General features: G+C 39.7%; 1 protein-coding gene across 1 annotated transcript in view; it reads left to right on the plus strand.

The window, feature by feature from the left end:
• The window catches only part of STAC (SH3 and cysteine rich domain), an 81,739-nt gene that overhangs the window by 32,103 nt on the left and 30,417 nt on the right, over window positions 1–19,219 (plus strand). The window contains exons 5-7 of the mRNA XM_042472257.1: window positions 14,096–14,196; window positions 18,288–18,369; window positions 18,697–18,812. Of these exons, the coding sequence (XP_042328191.1) occupies window positions 14,096–14,196; window positions 18,288–18,369; window positions 18,697–18,812 (299 nt within the window). The remainder of the gene's footprint in view (window positions 1–14,095; window positions 14,197–18,287; window positions 18,370–18,696; window positions 18,813–19,219) is intronic.

Genomic DNA, 19,219 nt, shown 5'->3' on the forward strand with positions numbered 1-19,219 from the left:
TTTCTGATTCATATGACAGAATCCCTAAAAATATTAACTCACAGTAATTCTTAAAAAATACCCAGGGGTAGCCATGTAGGCCATATAGCAAATTCGGTAACAGCAAAAATCCACCAAACAGTTATACCTCTACTGGACCAACCAAAATGAACAATATATATGTTGTAAGCTTTCAAAGCTCCACTGGCTTCTTCATCAAGCAAGGTGTTAAAAACCATACAGGAAGGGGAAAATTGAAGATGTTAGTAATAGGCCTGCATTTTACTGTTTTTGTACTTAGTTCAGAATGATATGGAGGGGTATTGCACCTCTTCCTCCTGGCCATGTCCAAAGTCCAGGAAATTTAACACCATTTGCAACACCAAAAGATACTTCCTTTGCAATCCAGTATGTCTCCATCCATTGTTACACTCAGGATCTTTTCTTCACTGTACCTTTATTCATCACATACTTTATTCATCATATACTCACCCCAAGTAACCTGCATACTTGAAGGAAGAACTGTTCCACAATTTGCTAGTTTAAGAATTACAGGCAAATCCTCTTTGGTTATTCATAATACTGTATCCTGCAGCAAACTGTATTTGACCTCACTGCTGGTTAGCAAAATGCCCAAGTGTTGTCTACTGCTGTCATCTTTTCACAGGGGAAAATTGCCACTTTTGAGTTCAGCATTAATGAGGACTGCCTGTGTCCTTGCTGCCAAATTATTGCTTTCTTCTATACACACCTGTGACTTGAGTTGGCATACGCAAATGCCAGCAACGCCCCCAAGGACAACATTTGGCGTCCTCTTAGAAATATAGCCAGTGCAATGCTATGCTGAGCATTAACTATACAGTTGCAATTGTCATCCAGGATCGTTAGCAACAAGTAAGCAAGAAGGAGGCAATTTTTGTCTCAGGAATAAGTGACTAATTTGGTTTTTATTTTATTTTAAAGAAGAGAAGGGGTTGTATATTACTGGGTGGTTTCATGATTAGGTGTCATGGTGGTATAGTGGGTGTGGCATTATGTGATAGAGGGAAGGGATCCAGTCTTCTGACATGCAACGGGAATGTACCTTACTTAGCAAACTGATAAATGTCTGAACTAGGCTGACCTAGTATGTGAGGGGGTAAAAGTAATTAAAATGTTTTTAAAATGTTATATTTTGAGATGGTGGTTACCACAAAAGATTATATGGAGTTATAGAATGAGACTGGTAAGAGCAGAGAAACTATCCACTAGATTTAAAAAGTAAAGGTAGAGGTTTCCCTTCACACAAATGTCTTGTAGTAATCCACTGTAGGGAGTGGTTCTCATCTCCGTTACTAAGCCAAAGAGCCAGCGATGTCCGAATATGACTCTGGTTGTCATGCACCTAGCATGACTACACAGAACACTGTTACGTTCCCACCAGAGTGGTACCTATTTATCTACTTGCATTTGCATGCCTTCACACTTCTAGGTTGGCAGAAGCTGGGATTAATGATGGGAGATCACTCCATCACACAGCACTTGGGCCTTCACAGTTCTTATGATATCCATGTTGGTTACCAAACTTGTACATCTATGCATTTTAATATGCTGGGGTTAGTTTGTGAAGCTGAATAATTGACTTTCTCTTTTTCTTTCTGTTTTCTGATCACTTCTGCTCACTCAGGGATTCTGGGGACCGTTTCTGTTTACCTTCTTGGTTATGGTCAGACACATGCAGGATTGACTACTGTAGAATCCCATTCCTTTCCAGTTTAAACTCATGTGTTTGTTGAAGACATGCTGCTGCAACCTAGAACCAAAGTCTGTTTTTCTCTAGCCCTCTTCCTCAAAATTCAATGCTTCTAAAAACTCTTCCAGCTAGACACAGGACAAGAAGGAAAGGGGCATAAGGTGGAAGAAAGGAGGGAAAGAGTGGGCAGAAAAAGACTTTGTTAAAAGGAGCTTTTCTGTCAATGGTTTTTAAATTATTATTATTATTATTATTATTATTATTATTATTATTATTATTATTATTATTATTATTATTATTGTGTCCCAGGTGGGTACGATTAAGCAATCTATGTGAATTATTGAACTGAATGATTTATCTCACTTCACATATTTTATTTTATTTTGTAGTTGTACACACTTAAGTTTGTTACTCATGGATGGAGCCCATGAGCTACACAAGTGACTGAAGCTCTGGATAAATTACTGGATTCTAAGACTTTACTAGCTGAAGACAACACATATTTTCATATATACGCACACACGCACACACACACACACTTGGCCATAAGGAGTAGACAAGAAAAAAACCCAGAAAACTGAGATTTGCATGCAGCTGAGTTCTACACCCATTGTCTCTTTTCTCAGAGTATGGAATGCACACATATAGCCCTAGCAATATACATTCCTGCTTCCTTTAGAATATGGAAGAGAGTAAATTATACTTGTACATTTTCAAATGGACAAGCTGGAAGAATGGTTCTTTTTTTAAAATACTTTATTCATAATACAAAATACAAAATCTTGCAAGCATAAAACAATGGTATAAAAAAGTTTCATGTCATTAAAAACTTTCCTTATTAAAATTTAACACAATTCAATTTGTTTAAAATAAATCTGACCATAAAGAACAGTGGCTAGATGGAGGAGAAACGGATGTAAAATTTGTATTAATGCAATTTATAAGAGGAAACTATTTTTCCTGAATGGTTCTGTATATTCTCAAGCTTCCTGAAAAATGCAAGTATAGATTAATTGTGAGAAATTATTTTCTTACTTGCATTTTAAAAACACAGTCTCTAGAGAAAAATGTTCATCACTAATGCTTCATTTGTTACTTTGTTGGCAAAGAATGCTGTGTCCCTGGGAAATAAATTCTAATTTTAACCTTGTTTCTAACATGCCTACATATAATAACATATTCAGCTGATTCCACTGAGGATTTTTCATCAAGACTGAGAAGAAACATTCTGGATGGCAGCTAAGGATAATGGAATAGGGGGGAAAGGTCTTACTAAGGAGTTTATCACACGGGAGGCATTTTTCTTAATTTTGAATGAAAAGAAAGTGGGGCCAGAATGCATTCACGTGAATTCGCTAGTTCAGTACAAATGCTTTGTATCCAGCTAAGATATCTACCACCAACTCCTAAATTCCTCAAAGTTCGTAACATATAATCCCAGTTAAGGCTATCGAATGCCTTATATGCATCTATAAAGAACATTCCAAATTTCTTATGGTTGTTTTTTTATTCCAAAATATTCAATGAGATGTAAGATAGCTCTTATATTCTGTTTTAAATGTCTTGCAGCTAGGAAACCTGTTTAATCTTGCTTGATTTGTGGAATTAGAACAGGTTTTAAACACTCAGCCAAAATAAAGACAAATATCTTTATTGAGTAGGGAAATTGGTCTATAATTTTCCACATTAGTATTGTCTTTATCTTTGGGGATTAACTTTATGTCATTCATTGTCCATGAGTTTGGAATTCCGTCTTCTGAGATCACATTTAACATATTTTTAAGTTTGTTATTAAGATGTCTTCAAGTTTTTTTATAATACATGGCTATAAAACCATCTGGATCCAGAGATTTGTTCGGTTTAAGGTTTCTGATAGCTTTCCTTATTTTTTCTTCTTCAATAAATTCTGCATTCAATTTGTTATATTGTTCTTCTGGTATTTCTTCCCGTTTTTGTTTGGGAATGTTTTCTTTTATGAGTTTTTCTTTTTCTTCTGAACGATCCTCTTTCTTATATAGGTTAACATAGAATTGAATAAATTTTTTCTTGATTTCTTCTTGCACTGTTATAATTTCGTTTTTTGCTGTTAAAATTTTTTAAAATGGCAGTGAGGCTATTATAGGATTATGGAGCAGGAGCAGATACCACTATGCCCAGTAGGCACCAACAATCCACATCATTGGCAGTGAGACCAGCTGCTGCCTGAGAATGGCTGGGTTTGATACTGGGTCCGTTATTCCACTTTACGGCTTAGCTCATTGTATGGTGTCATTGACAAACTTATGATTTCTTACAGTGACACTGGAGACCAGGGTTTGATTCCCCACTCAGCCATGAAACCCACTGGGTGACTTTGGGTGAGCCACACACTCGCAGCCTCAGGGGAAGGGAATGGGAAACATCCTCTGAACAAAACTTGCCAGGAAAATCCTGTGATAGGGTCACCATAAGACAAAAATGACTTGAAGGCATACAACAACAACTGTTTTTGTTGTAGTAGTAGTTGGTGTTGTTCTGTGACTTCAAGTCATTTCTTACTTATGGGGACCGTAAGGTGAACCTATCACAGGATTTTCTTGGTAGAATTTTATTAGCGGGGGTTTGCTCTTGCCTTCCACTGAGGCTGAGAGAGTGTGACTTGTCCCAAGTTTACCCAGTGGGTTTCATGGCCAAACTGGGATTTGAACCCTGGTCTCCCAGTGTTCTAGTTCAACACTCAAACCATTATACCATGCTGATTCTCTTTAATTGTTGAGAGGACCCAAATCTTGACATCACTCTGAATTCCCACAAACCTCCTGACCTATTATTTCACTTATTCTGCCCCACTATGCACTTCTCTTAGGTGTGCTGAATTATGCTCTTTCTAATAAAAGTTTACATCTAATAGTATAAATATCTGTTCATTTAGTAGTCTTCAGTTGCACGTGGCACAGGTAATGTGTGGGAATGATGTCTTGAGACATCCTATCATAATTGCTTACAGTTATCAACATATCTCAGGGATGTGTACACAAAGAGAAAAGGCACAACTGCTTGAGAACCCTTGCACAATCATTTATGCAAACATGTTCTGGATGCCACCATTTCACAAGACTAAGAAAATTCAACTGCTGCTACAGTCAGAGATTAATCCAAAGCAAGATTCTAACCTTGGTCTTTTAACATGCCTTAAGTCATGCCATTCACTACAGCAGTCTAATATCTTTCCTTATCCCATGACTAATGTTTCCCTTACTTCTAGCAGCCATACAAACTTCCTTATTGTTGCTAACATCTTCTTGAAAGAGTCCAGTCGCTCTTCTAAAAGGAACTCAATTTTGGGGGGATTTGGAAGGGGCATTGTGGAAAGAACATTGACTTCATTGATTTTTGCCACACCATTAGCCTAGGCTGTTTCTCTTGGAAACTGCTTTTACAGCACAATAGACATCATCTTCTTTATGTTTTGTTCAGCTTGCTTGAAAATCTCTGTTAACAGCCACATTGATGCTTTAGAATGTTTCCTATCTTCCTTCCACACTTGATTAACTAAAGCACAGAAAATGGGCTTCATGCCACATTGCAGTTTAGAGAAACTTGTCTGATACCCATTGCCTGAATTCTTCCATTCTTCATTCAGAATTCAAAAAGGTTCAGCTGTTTTGTCCACTGTGATGGACATGGAGCTCCACATGGTGTTTGAAAGTTCTGCCAATAGTCTTCTAAAACAAGTGTGCTATCTTTCCACACTAAGTAAAGCAGACACTATCAGATAGATCTGAAGGGCAATGACAGGCCAAAACATCCCATATGTAGTATCATACAATGGCTTAAAAATAATCACTACTGTACTAGTCTGATCCAAAAAAAATCTTGAATAGAAAGAAAATCACTATTAGTGCTGTTGTATAAATTAAAAGCACACCACTTAGTTAATTTACTGAATATACTTCCAAAAGGTGTATTGATGACTATGATCTTAGATGGCTTTAAAAGGAGATTAGATCAAATTATGACCCATACAGTCATCCTTGAATCCTATTCATAGGACCTATGTGTTCCCTTGAGGTTCAGGGACTTATGGTGATGAATGGCTAGCTGGGCGGCTTGGTTTGCACATTGCTGTTCAATCTGTTCTAGCTGCAAACTGGTGGGAAGAAACAGGAGAAAAGCATTTGCTCCTCCTTTGATACCTCTGAAGAAATGTTTAAAGGATGATGTAACAATTAATGGTTCAGTGTTTGGGTGTTGTTGTTGTTTAAATTTTGAGTTAGTTCTTGGAGGTCCATGACAACAAAAGATAAATAAAGTTCCTGGTAAAGAAAAGGTTAGGAACCACTACTTTAAGCAATTCCAGTTTTATTCTCAGTCTCATATTACAGGTGAGTTACTGATGCTGACTGAGTTGTGGCTTGCTTGAAGTCACTGAGTGAGTGCAGAGATGAGAACTGAATTGGGAGTTCAAATTCCTATATTTTGTGGCAAAGGGTTAGAGATTTGTGCCCCCCACACAAGCACTGATAAGCCACCACTCCACCATCCCTCACCATAGTCCAGGCTGGCTCAGAATAGAATGTTTATTGTTGTTAACTGCCCCCAAGCTGACCCTGATTCAGAGTGGCCCCATGGATGTGATATTTCCAAGGTGTCCTATCCTCAACTGCTCTGTTTAGGTCCTGCAAATTTAGGCCTGTGACCTCCATGATTGACTGTAACCATCTGGTATCCAGTCTTTGTCTCTTTCTGCTGCCCCTCTGCCTGTCCCAGTATTATTGTCTTTTCTAATGAATTGTGCCTTCTCGTGATGTGGCCAAAGTACGACAGCCTCAGTTTCATCATCTTGGCTTCCAGAGAGAGTTGGTCATTTCTAGGACCCATTTGTTTGTCTTTTTAGCTATCCATAGTGTCCGCAGTACTCTTTCCCAGCACCACATATCAGATGAGTTTATTTCCTTATCTACTTTCTTCGCTGCCCATCCCTCACATACATTGTGATGGGAATACAATGGCTTGGACAATTTTAACTTTACACTTTAGGATCTTGTCTAGTTCTTTCATAGCTGCCCTTCCCATTCTTAATCTTTTTCTGATTTCTTGACTGCCAATGTGTGTTCCAAAGTATGGGAACTCTTTAACTATTGTAATTTCCTCATTGCCTAGGTTGGAAGTATGTCGTTCTTCCGTGGTCGTTATTTATATTTTCATTATGTTCAGCAGAGAGCCAGCCTTTGCACTTTTTTCTTTAACTTTCCTTAGTAATTGTTCTGTTTTATGCTAGTAGCATAGCACCATACAAATATTTTGGATAGTCGATATCCCTCCTATCTTCACTTGTCCTTCTTATGAGTCTGAACTTGCTCTTTGTCTTATATTTTCTGCATACAAGTTGAACCAATAAGGTGATAAAATACAGCCTTGCCTGACTCCTTTGCCAGTTGGGAACTATTGTGTTTCTCCATATTCTGTTCTACCAGTTGCCTCATGTCCTATGTACAGATTCCTCATCAGGACTATCAGATGCAATGGCGCTCTCATGTCTTTAAGAGCATTCCATAGGTTTTTGTGATCTATGCTGTCAAATGCTTTTTTTGTAGTCAATAAACTACATGCTGATTTTTTTCTGGAATTCCTTGGCATATGTGCACAATGTTGCCCTTAGTGCTTCTTCCTTTCCTAAATCCCGCTTGCACCTATGAGATTTCACTCTCCATGTATGACTGGAGTCTATGTTGTAGAATTTTGACCATAATTCTGCTTGTGTGGGAAATCAATGCTATGGTCCTGTAATTGCTGCAGTTTTTTGTGTCTCTTTTTTGTGGATGGGGAGGCATATTGATTGTTTCCAGTCTTCTGGCCACCATTTCTTTTCAAAGGTAGCAGTGAAAAAATTCAGCAGTTTTCTTCCCACTGGGAGAAAGTCTTTGAAAACCACACAGTTTTTAACATCTATTTACAATTCAGGACTTATTCTGCTTAAAACGTGTGCATGGTTATTTGCAGTGAAAACAGTTTTATGCACAGGAAACAGCATTTTCTGTGTGGAAAAAAATTCAAAATAGAAGTATTAATTCCTCTAAGAAAATGCTTTCTTCTGTGGAAAAAATGCTGTTTTCTGTACAACCATCTGCAAATTATATGCTGAACAAAACCCCAATTGCAGCTTTTTTTACTGTAAAGAAAATATTGTTTTCTGTACAGGGATTAATATTTCTGCATTCAAATATTATTTTCCATTAAGAAAATGCTGTTTCCTGTGCCAAACAACCCTCTGCAGATTTTGTGCAGCATATGTCCCAACTGTAAAGATTTATATAAATCCAGGATCAGGATTTTTTTGACCATTTTTTAAATATTTTCAAATATTATTTTCAGTCCTAGTTCAGAATTGCAATCTAACATCTGGAAGACTGTTCTACAGTACACCATACCAGCATATTCAGGCATATTCAAAGGCACTTAGGAAATGTCATATTTGACTTTAATCAGAACACTGGGTTGGAATGAAACTATATATAGCAGTTTTCTCCAGTGCTCTGCTTTCTCTCAGTGAAACTACACTAAAACATGGCAGCCTTTTGAACACAGAGAGCCAGTGGGAACCGATTATTAATAGGGGGAAATTGACCATTCCCTTTTTTAATGTCTGCATCTATACTATTAAAGGCATACTGAAATGCCAAATTATTATGATTGCCTTATATCAATTCTTTGATATTAGTTGGACTACCTAAAATGCAATCATTCATGCTGCCTCTCTAGAGGAAGTCAAGTATCAACTAAACCACCTAACAGTTCCTTCATACTGGATCATTTTGGTTCTAGATCTGTAGATCTTATGGACTGTTGGATTCTTGTGATTTTTTTATTCTGTCTGGTAAGGACTTTATTTGCTTGAATCATTGCACTGGCCCTTGCACTTCTACATTTTAGAAGGCTTCCCCTGAAGGGGCTACACAGCAGGCTGCAAAATGTCGGTCACTTTATTTTGAGGTGAAAGTAGAAATTAGCTGAAATGCTGCCAGACTCCTTCTTGTTAAACATGATAATTCATGCTATTGTCATGGGAGGAAACAATGTGATGTCCTGTCTTCTTTGTCTGTTGTCCAAAGCAAAAACATCTGTTTTCAATTTGGGGTCTTTCTACAGAGCTGCAAGAACACTGCATTCTGTTGCATCAGTGATTATACCTTACCTTACCATTTCACAAATGAAAACAGGAATGCTTGGTGTCCAAGCAACATCAGAGCAGAGCTGTCATCTGCATACTGATGGTTCCCCACAGAAAAATTCCTAATGACCTCTCCCAGTGGCTTCACATAGATATTGTATCCATTATAAGCTATCCAATAATAAACCCTTCATCTTCCAAACATCAATTGATCTAAACCAGGGGTGGAAATTGCACAGCCTTCCAAATGTGGATGAATGACAACTCCCATGACACCTCTACATTGCCTAGGGAGCACAGCCAATTGCTGTTCAAGAGCATGGGGGTGGCATAATTGCTACTGTGAAATGCTGTATTTGTATCTATTTGCTTTCCCCAAATCTTTGCCATCCAGATTTGTTGATTATAACTTCCATCATCCCCAGATAGCACTAATAGTCTCAGAAGCCAGTTAAAATTGATCCTTTGTGTTAAGGCTTGAGGCACACTAAAAAAAAAAGCCTGACCTGCTCTCTTCTGACATCAGACACAAGAGTCTCATGCCAAGAGCAGAACGTCAGCATGAAGAAAATCATATCCAGGAACAAACAAGTTGTCATGCTTATTAATGAGTCACTGATTTGCTGTGGCCTCTCAAACAATTTTAGGAACACCTCCAAAATATCCAGCCTCCAGCTGGGTTTTTCAGCCTCCTGTAGCAGGGTTTTTTAAAGCCATTATTTAAAAAAAAATCCTTGGCACAGCAGGTCCAAAACCAAAACCTACTAACTCTGATCATGCCAAGCCCCATATCAGTGAAAAAATAAAGCTGGTAAGTGTTAGCTGAATATTTGACTTCACTGAAAATCATTTTGTTTAAGATGAGGTGAGATTTTTTTAAAAGTTGCTTTGTGGTGTTATATCTTGCACGCACCATTTGCACATATACAAACAATATCATTTCATGTTAAAGTTAACATCATTATAATCATCACCACACCCATCATCACCATCATCATCATCATGCAACTCAGAGGGATGGATTAGGACCCCAGGAGGGTCTGATTCATCCCCAGGGCCTAAAGTTGCCTGTCTCTGTAATACAGTTCATCAGTTTGAATAAAGCATATTCTACAAATAATTCAGTTCTCATTGGTACTAATGTAAACTCTTGATCTCTTGTATCTAAACAACAAAATGTATAATTGTTCAATACCTTGTAAAATGAAGGTATTTATCTGGGTTACCCAGCTCAGAGGTCTCCATTCATCTGTGGGTAAATGTTTAGTGCAAGCTGTAGCTGGAGTGCTAAAGACTAAGGGCCTGTACAGATTAGAAGAATGGGGCAGCCAGAAGCCATCCCTTTCTCCTCCGGTTCATTGCTGCAGCAACTGCACAGCCATGACAACAATCCACTGCAAAAAGAAGATGCATTGCAATGCTGCCAAGGTGCTATTAGTGCCCTGGAGCGTCATGTTGACGTGTCTTGTGCGCCGTGCCGTTTGGACACATCGCACAAGACACGTCACTGGTACACTGTGCAACCATACATTACAGCCCCAATCCAGCATTTTTCCACCCTAAAAAGAAGCAGCAAAATGACATCCCTTCTGGGGGTGGAAAAAAGGTTTTCTGCATTTCTGCGGCACAACACGTGTAAACGCTGCGCCACAGAAACGCAGTGATGCCTCCCATGGTGTGGTCAGCAGGGCAGTATGACACCAGCTGGGGGCAGCGTTGGGGCATGTGGTGTGCATATGCTACACCCCAAAGCCGGCATTTTTCCCCGGTCTGTTTTGCCCCTTGGTCTACTTCCTCAGAAACACAGAGTAAACAGGTGCCCAGGAAGAACCTTTATAATCAGACTGTATGATTAGCCATAAAAATGCAAAACTTGTGGATTTGGTGATGAGGAGACAGGTTCAGTTTTAGCATTGGTCATTGAGGACAAAGGCAGGAGGAAAGATGTTGCCTAAAGAAGGGGTGGGTGGACGACTAGTCATATGAATAGTCAAGAGTTACATGATTTCTGAAATATAACTTTGTTGCACCTCATTAACCCACCTGAAAATGTAACACACAGATAATTATGTTACTTCAAATCTTTCTTTAGAAACTCTGATACATAAAGACACACTTGCACACTTTCACCTCCCTGTACACATTTTCCTTGGGGAGAAGAAGGAGAACTTTCCACTCTCTTATTGCTTCTGAGATTGCTGAGGTGGAGAGGCATTTGCAGGAAGCTGGGACAGAGGGAAGGAAGAGACTTTAGCAGATGATGCAGCAAATCTGTTTCAGGATTATACAACTTCAGATTACAAGTGAGGTGGTTATGTGTCTGAATGCTTACACACACACATACACATTCTGTAGTTGGACCATGGGTTGATGAGGCAGAAAGGTAAGGTTTTCTCCATTGCACTAGTAACTAGCTATCCTTGAAATCTGACCTCTTAAGCCACCCACAGTACCCTAGCCAAAGGGTTTCTGAGGTTCTGCACGTCAAGGAAATTGCATTAGGTAGAGTATACCTGTGTCTTCCAATGTTACAAAATTATAAGTCTGGCTTCTTCTTGTTGTTGTGTGCCTTCAAATTGTTTTCAACTTATGGTGACCCTAAGGTGACCATAAGGTGACAATATTTGTCCTGAAGAGGTTTGACATTTGCCCACGGTCACCCAGTGGTTTTCACAGCCATGCTGGGAATTGAACCCTGGTCTCCAGAGTCATAATTAGGCTCAAATAAAGAGTGAAGAAGATACCAGCAACAGTTTAGTCATCCAAATAAAAAATGGGCAGGCACTGTTACCAAGGGAGTGTCGATACAGAAAACCTAAGCATCCAATGGCTCATTCTTTGAGATGCTAGAAATTTGAGAACTGAATGAAAACTGTGGGGATGGAGGATAGGCAGAATTCCTATATAAGAGCAACACTCTCATTTTGCCCCACCCTCTTGGTCCACCCCTGAATATCGATCTCAAAAGTATACAGTTTAAAGAGACTACATGCAGCGCACCCGCGCCATACGCGGGTGCACCATACGCGGACTTGAGCATACGCGCTCAAGCCGTGGGGTGCGTGCGGGGCGGCGCATCCCATTCAATTGAATGGCTGTGCGCGCCCATTGTGCCCCGCACCGCTGCGCCACCATGCATGAGCCCCATTGTTTCCAATGGGGCTCTAGCATAGGCGGAATTCGCCTTATGTGGCAGGATCCGGAACAGATCCCCTGCATAAGGCAAGGACGGACTGTAGATTTGGTACAGTGCTTGGGGTAGTTTTGAGAGCCACATCATGTATGGAAAAAGGCTTATATCCTCCCACTCTGAGTGGAATTGGAGTGAATCTACCCACCCCTAGTCGTGCAACTAGAATCCTTGGGGAATAGATTTCTTCTGATTGTCTATGGCTATGTCTCCTTGTCATCTGGAAGTGATGGGGTGAATCGGTAGTTTGCATTCTCATCTAGAGAAAGAGAAAAGAAGCCTCCCCTCCACACATGGGGTAGTTCCACCTCCCCCATGACTTTAATGGTGGGGGGGGAGGGAGATAGGAATGTTGCTGAATGCTGTGCATTAAGGATAATAGATAGATTGGCCCTAAACTACCTAGCAATTAAGGATGTCTTTTTTAGTAATTAATCCCCCATTCTCCCTTAAATAATCTCTCCTTGTGTTGTATAACATTACTGTGTCACATGATGAAATCAACAGCTGGCTGCTCTGAGCTATCATGAACTCTTGGAATGCCTGGACATTTGGAAGGTGGGTGGAAGGAGGCTGTTTTAAAAAGCCGCCTCTCCTGCTGTTAAGAGCAGTGCATAGGCTCAGAAGCAAATGCTGGAGGAGTCTAAATTGTTTTCTCTTTGTGAAAAAAATAATTAAGATGCAATATTTCAACTGATGAATTATCTTTTCGCTATAGAAAAAGGTATCTTGTTAATCATCTCTAAGGGCTTCACACACTACAAGGACCACTGTATTTGAGAGGTGCAACAGGAAAAGCTTTCCCAGATGTAAAGTTGTTTGGCATTACCTAGTGGATTGCTTGTGCAGACCCTGGGTAATAAGGGTCTAAATCCAATTATTAGTACCCAAACTACAGTAGTCCTATTAAATTGATGAAATGTTGATAGGTTTTGACTTAGCAATTCAGATTGATTCAACAGGTCTGCACTATCTGGGAGTAACAACTGGATTTAAATCAGAATTCCCCTATGCATATTTCAATATGTAAGAAGGGATCTGCTGGATTAGACCATCTGCAACTGTAACTCCACACTCCCACTCCCACCACAACCATTAAATGCATGTCTGCATACAATATCCAGGTTATTGACATTGGCTGTTTCCTGCTCATTGAAGCAAAATGTATCAGTCTGTAGGAGAAGTTGTAATTCTCGACCAAATATCTGTATGCAGATATTATTAATTACATAAACCTTTATACCCATTTACAATTGCCCATAAGATTATTGAATGTCATCTGTAGCAACATGTTCTGAGACTGATGAATGAAAAGGGAGATTTTTAAAAAAAAGTGTTTGAGATACATGCTTTCATTGTATTTGAAACTTCTATTGCAGTTAGGAATCATATTATAAAGTAAACCATAATTACAACATTTCAGAAATGTTTCAATAAAGCATATGGTCCTGTACTTTGAAATGCAATCACAGTCAATCCTCCATATACATTGATTTTTTTATCCATGGATTCAACCATCCACAGCTTGAAAATATATAAAGATAGATAGATAGATAGATAGATAGATAGATAGATAGATAGATAGATAGATAGATAGATTAGAGAGAGAGAGAGAGAGAGAGAGAGATTCCAAAAACAAAACTTGATTTTGCCATTTTATATAAGGGAAACTGTTTTACTATGCCATTGCATTTAATGGGACTTGAACATCCATGGATTTTGGTATCGACAAGGGGTCCTGGAACCAAAGCTCAGTGGATACCAAGGGGCCACTGTATTATATGCAAATAAACAGATTTTATTCCCTCAACAAAGCTACATTATTTTCTTTTGGGAAATAAAGTGAGGTCTGAAAGAAAATCACCTAATTGGGTTGGGGTTGGGATAAAAAGTTAAATGGTTCTTCTACATTTGCAGTAAGATTGGAACTTTTGTACTCTATTATAAAGTTGAAAATCTGTTTTAGTTTGTAGAACAGGTCACTTGGTAAGTGTATGGAAACTATTGATATTCTCTAATTAAATTCTCTCTGTGCCCCTGACAGGGACAAACGCTAAACATGGACTACGCTGTAAGGCATGTAAGCTGAGCATTCACCACAAATGTGCAGAAAGCATTGGACAGCAACGCTGCATGGGAAAATTGGTAAGCCTATGTAATGGGGACAGATTATAGCTGCAAACCAGGTGTGAGCAAAAGATGCAAACCAGCAGGTCATTCCAATCAAACTTATTTGTTTTCTTCTGAGCTGAAGAAATAAACTTACAATGTTAAGAGATTGTGATGAATGATAAATGAGCTGATTCTAGATGAAAATATTTGTAGCATACCCAAACTGGTTCTGGTAGGCACAGTAAAGGATGACTGGTTCTTTTCACACAATGCTAAAGTATATCACCCAGCATCCCATAGATAAAAATTGTATACATGTGGTCAAGCAATATCAGAGTGTGGTCAAGATGGCAAAAGTTATTAATGAAGAACAGAGAAGCTAGGAAATGTTGCAGCAGTTTTCTTTAACCTGAGTACTGAGAATGGCAGAATTCTGCACTTCCTCTCCTTTCTCCTGCCTCCTGAGCTAATAAAGTGCAAGTTACTTTTGTACTTTGAACTCAGTTTGCAGCAACTGAAGTAAACTGAGCACAAAAGGAGAAAGCGAAGGATGAAAAATTGGGACATTTTAAAAGCAGCTAACAGTGGGATGACAGAAAATTAATTGGGACTGTTCCAGTTGGAGAATATGCTAAAGCAGAGCTGGCATCAGGAAGTTAACTTTGTTGGTCACTTGCCAGAGTGCACTGCTCACCATGGCGGGTTATAGACCACCGCTTTGAGGCCGTCTGCCGCCGCCGCTGTTTGCTCCGTAAGGGAGCCGTCGCAGCCACACCACGCGGCTCCCTTGTGGAGCAAAAAAGAAGCTCCAAAATGGAGCTTCTTTCTGCGGCGCCCTAATGACGTCGCGAGGCGCTGCTGGTGCACTCGCGACGTCATTAGCGCCGCAACACGTTCGGACGCACAGCATCCGATACGTAAAGATGGCGCCGGCCGTGTGGAACGGCTGGTGCCATATTGTACGGACAGAGTCCATATTAGTGCCAGGGGCATCTAGAAGAGACGCCCCTTTTTTAAAATGGGACGTCATGCGGACGTCCCAAGTGCCAGTCTGTAACTGGCCCATGAGTCTCCTTCTCCTTTCTGTTCTAACTGTATTGCTGCTATACCCCAGTGCTCTCTGAGTATCCACTGAGGAATAACAAGACTGAGGAGCTGAGGCAGCATCCTCCACCAGCCTTTCATTCCTTCTGGGCAATAGTGCATCATAGTATAGAGTTACTTCTAGAAGTGCATCATCACATTCCCCACCGCTACAACCTCAAGGTTAATCCAAAAATACAGGCTGCTGTGTTTGATCCATGTCAATCAACCAGTTCACTAGTCTCCATCTGGCACAGCTCTTTTGCTGACTAAATGGGACTTAATTGCACATTCAGGGTCAGGCTGCCCAAAATTACTTTGCCAACAGAATAACTCACAGCAATACACTGTTGCTAGGAATACCTGTTTACCTCCTAGGCGCAGCAAGGGTTGCAGCTGCATACAGAGGGAACAGGGAAGCCTGAGGGTATGGCAGATGACTTGTCCATGGAAAAATACTCACCATTCAATTCTGACTCCACTGGCTGGAGCCATTTGTCCCAGCAGAAAGGGCAAATGATCAGACAACACACACAGTGGCTTAGAGGGAGAAAGACAACAGGAAAGCAAGGCTCACTGAGAAAGGGCTGCTGGAAACCTGGAAGTAGCACTACCTGAAGGTAGCACTTAGCAAGAGAGCCATGGGTAAAAAGAAAATTGCCTCCCCAAACCCTTGTATCAGGGCATAATCAAAACAGGGCTGATTGCTTTTAAGCATCTTTTTAGTGGAGATGAGTCTTAGAACTGTTTTGCTTTGCTTCATTGTAAATCATGCCATTTGCATTTTCCCCCCAAATGTCTTGGTTAAAATATTCCCCTTGCAATGCTCGTTTCTCTGTCTCCTTGTAAGCGTGGGAAAGTTGACTTTAAACTACAGCTCCCTATTCCTCAGCCAGTAGTGATCAATACAGATTCTGGGAATTGTAGTCCAAAAATTCACTGTACCTAACTTTGCTCGAAATACTTGAAATGCAACAAATCCAGTGGCTGAAACTGGGAGGAGACAGGAATCTACCAATTCCTAACATTTTCATTTAGTTGAGGAAGGAAAAGTGGAAGGACTTCAACTCTGAATATCTTTTAAAATAAGGAGATAGCCCACTGTGGGCTGCTAGACCTCCTCTTTTTCTAAGTTCACAGCTTTATTGCTGCCATCACTTCTTATGTCAAGAGTAATGATGAAGCACCTACTGCTTGATACCAGGAATCTGTTTTGCATAATTAGTGCCTAGTCAGTTGGATTTTGGATGCCATGCCAGCTTTTAAATCTCCTAATTCTGACTAGTTCTTTTTTTAATTGGCTGCTTTGTATTTGTGTGTGTAAAATAATTTTTATTGGCATGATTGGGACAAGAAGCACCAAACGAAGAACTCTAGTGGAAAGGAAAGCTTTCAAACTGACTTCTGTTGAAAACTAAACATTTTACTCTCAGCATAAATCACAAAAGTACAAAAATTAATTTATGCATCCTTTTGATCCAGATCCGAACAAGAAGGCACATTTTTCAGTCGCAAATATAAGGTGAAGGATAATAGTGTGCGGCTGAATTTAAGAGAACTTCTGTGTCATTGCATCTATGACATCCACAAAATCCCTGCCACATGCACTGGTATCACAGATTTTATGGCACTGGCACTTGTCATGATATAGGCCCCATAGTCCCAGAAGAATCCACAAATCCAGGCAACTGTGTTGATCCATATTTATGTGCATGGAATGGAGAGATGGGAAGACAAATTGGGCTGGCATCCTCTTTGTGATATATGAAAATATAGATCCACCCTACTCCTGCATATGTTTTTTGTTTATTTTGTTTGTTTGTTTTGATCACTGCAGAGGTTGTTATTCTCTTCTACTCTCTACAATGACTTAAGCCCCTCCTCCAGGATGCAAGGATTTTCTGCAATAGCCTTCCTGAATGGCCATTCCATAGTTGTTTAAGAGCACAGGGAATCAGAGAAATACAAGATGAGTCTCCTTTATCCAAAATGCTTGAGTCCAGAAGTTTTGAATTTTGGATTGATTCAGATTTTGGAATATTTGCATATACATAACCTTAGCGATGAGAACCAACTCGAAACATGAAATTCATTTATGTTTCGTATACATCTTATATATATATATATGGCCTGAAGGTAATATTATACATACTATTTTTTAATAATTATGTGCCTGAAACAACGTCTGTGTAAATTGAATCATCAGAAAGCAATGGTGTCACTAACTCAGCCACCCATGTGGAGAATTTTGGATCTTGGACTATTTGGGATTTTAGAATTCCAGATAAGGGGGACTCAGCCTGCATCTGGCTATGCACCATAGTCTGACACAGAGTTATGATATCATCCACCAAGCCCCCAGTGGATCTCTGTGAAAGGTGCAGTCTGCCTCTGGCTTCTCCTTTCCCCCTCTTCCTCTTGCACCAGCCATGGAATGCTTGTTCAGGTGGGCTATCACAGCACAACTCTGATTCCTGGGAGTGGTAAGTCAGAAGCCATACCAAAGACTACCCAGCAGAAATCTTATGCTATAGTTGGCAATGTAAGATCTCAGATAATGGCTGCCATATGTAAGTCCTGCAGGGCAAATTATTTGTCATAGTGCAACACATACAATTCTGTATGGATTTATACATACAGCAAAGTTGCACATTGTGGTTTTATACTGTGCATTGTGTGTTACAGTTTCACATTGCTTATTGTGCATTGAACATTGCACAATGGCACCCAGTCATAGAAATGTGTTGCACAATGTTGCTGTTTGCAATGAAGGTTGCACAGTGCTGGCATAGTGTATCTCAGCATGTAGATATTTATGTTACACTGAGAGGATGTTGGAATGCAACCTGTGTGTGTGTGTGTGTGTGTGTGTACATACTTTGTGTTACAAAAGGATAACTCTTAACAATATATTTTTGTTGGGAAAATGCATATTCCTATCCTGCAAGGATGTCAGCATTTCAGCCATGCAAATCCTGGTTCCAAAACAGGACTGGCCACCTGTTCATTCTTTCTTTTACTTTCTCTCTTTCGCTCTCCAGCCCAAAGGTTTTCGCCGTTATTACAGCTCTCCACTCCTCATTCATGAGCAGTTTGGCTGCATCAAAGAAGTTATGCCTATAGGTAAGTTCAGGTGTGGTTTTCTCTGGTTTTTGAATTCTGCAGGCTGTGTCCTTCAGCAGCAGACTTTTCTTTGCTTTTGTCACCCATGCTAGCTCACATCAAGATCTTGACTGCTTTCCTTCTAAGAAAGGGTTTGGGAAACTGCAACATTCCCAATGTTACTACGACTACATCTTCCATCAGTCCCAGCTAAGAAGTGAAGTAACTGGGATGATAAGAGTCCAGCAGCATATATTTTGAAATATATTTTATTTTTCACATGGAAGACTATCTATAATCTTATCTATATATATTTCCATGTTTATCTGTGTTTCGCTTCTTTTGCAGCATGTGGCAATAAAGTTGACCCTGTCTATGAAACACTACGCTTTGGAACTTCCTTGGCCCAGAAGACCAAGAAAGGCAGCACAGGAAGTAGCTCGGATTCACCAAAGAGGAATTCTGTAACTATGCTATTTTTGTTTTCATTTTAGTATTAGCTGAACTTCACCATTCAAGGGTCACGGTTTACATCTTTCTAGATCCTATTACATTCCATCCCACTCTGACTCCCACAACTATATTAAAAATGCTTTATTATCCTGAGATCTGGATATCACTCTGTACTGAATCTGAAGAAGTGGGTTTATACCCATAAAGTCATGCTGAAAATAAAAGCCAGCTAGTTTTAAAGGTTCTGGTACATTCCTTCATTTTCCCCTCCCCCCTTTCTATTTTTTAAAATACTTTTTATTAAAGTTTTCTGATGCAAACACAGAAAGAAACATAAAACATACAGCATAAAACAAATTTACAAACATACTAATTTGGTACTTCCTCACACCCATATCCCATTTTTCCCCACTCCTTT

This window comes from Sceloporus undulatus, chromosome 6, assembly GCF_019175285.1.
Source record: "Sceloporus undulatus isolate JIND9_A2432 ecotype Alabama chromosome 6, SceUnd_v1.1, whole genome shotgun sequence".
Taxonomy (NCBI): domain Eukaryota; kingdom Metazoa; phylum Chordata; class Lepidosauria; order Squamata; family Phrynosomatidae; genus Sceloporus; species Sceloporus undulatus.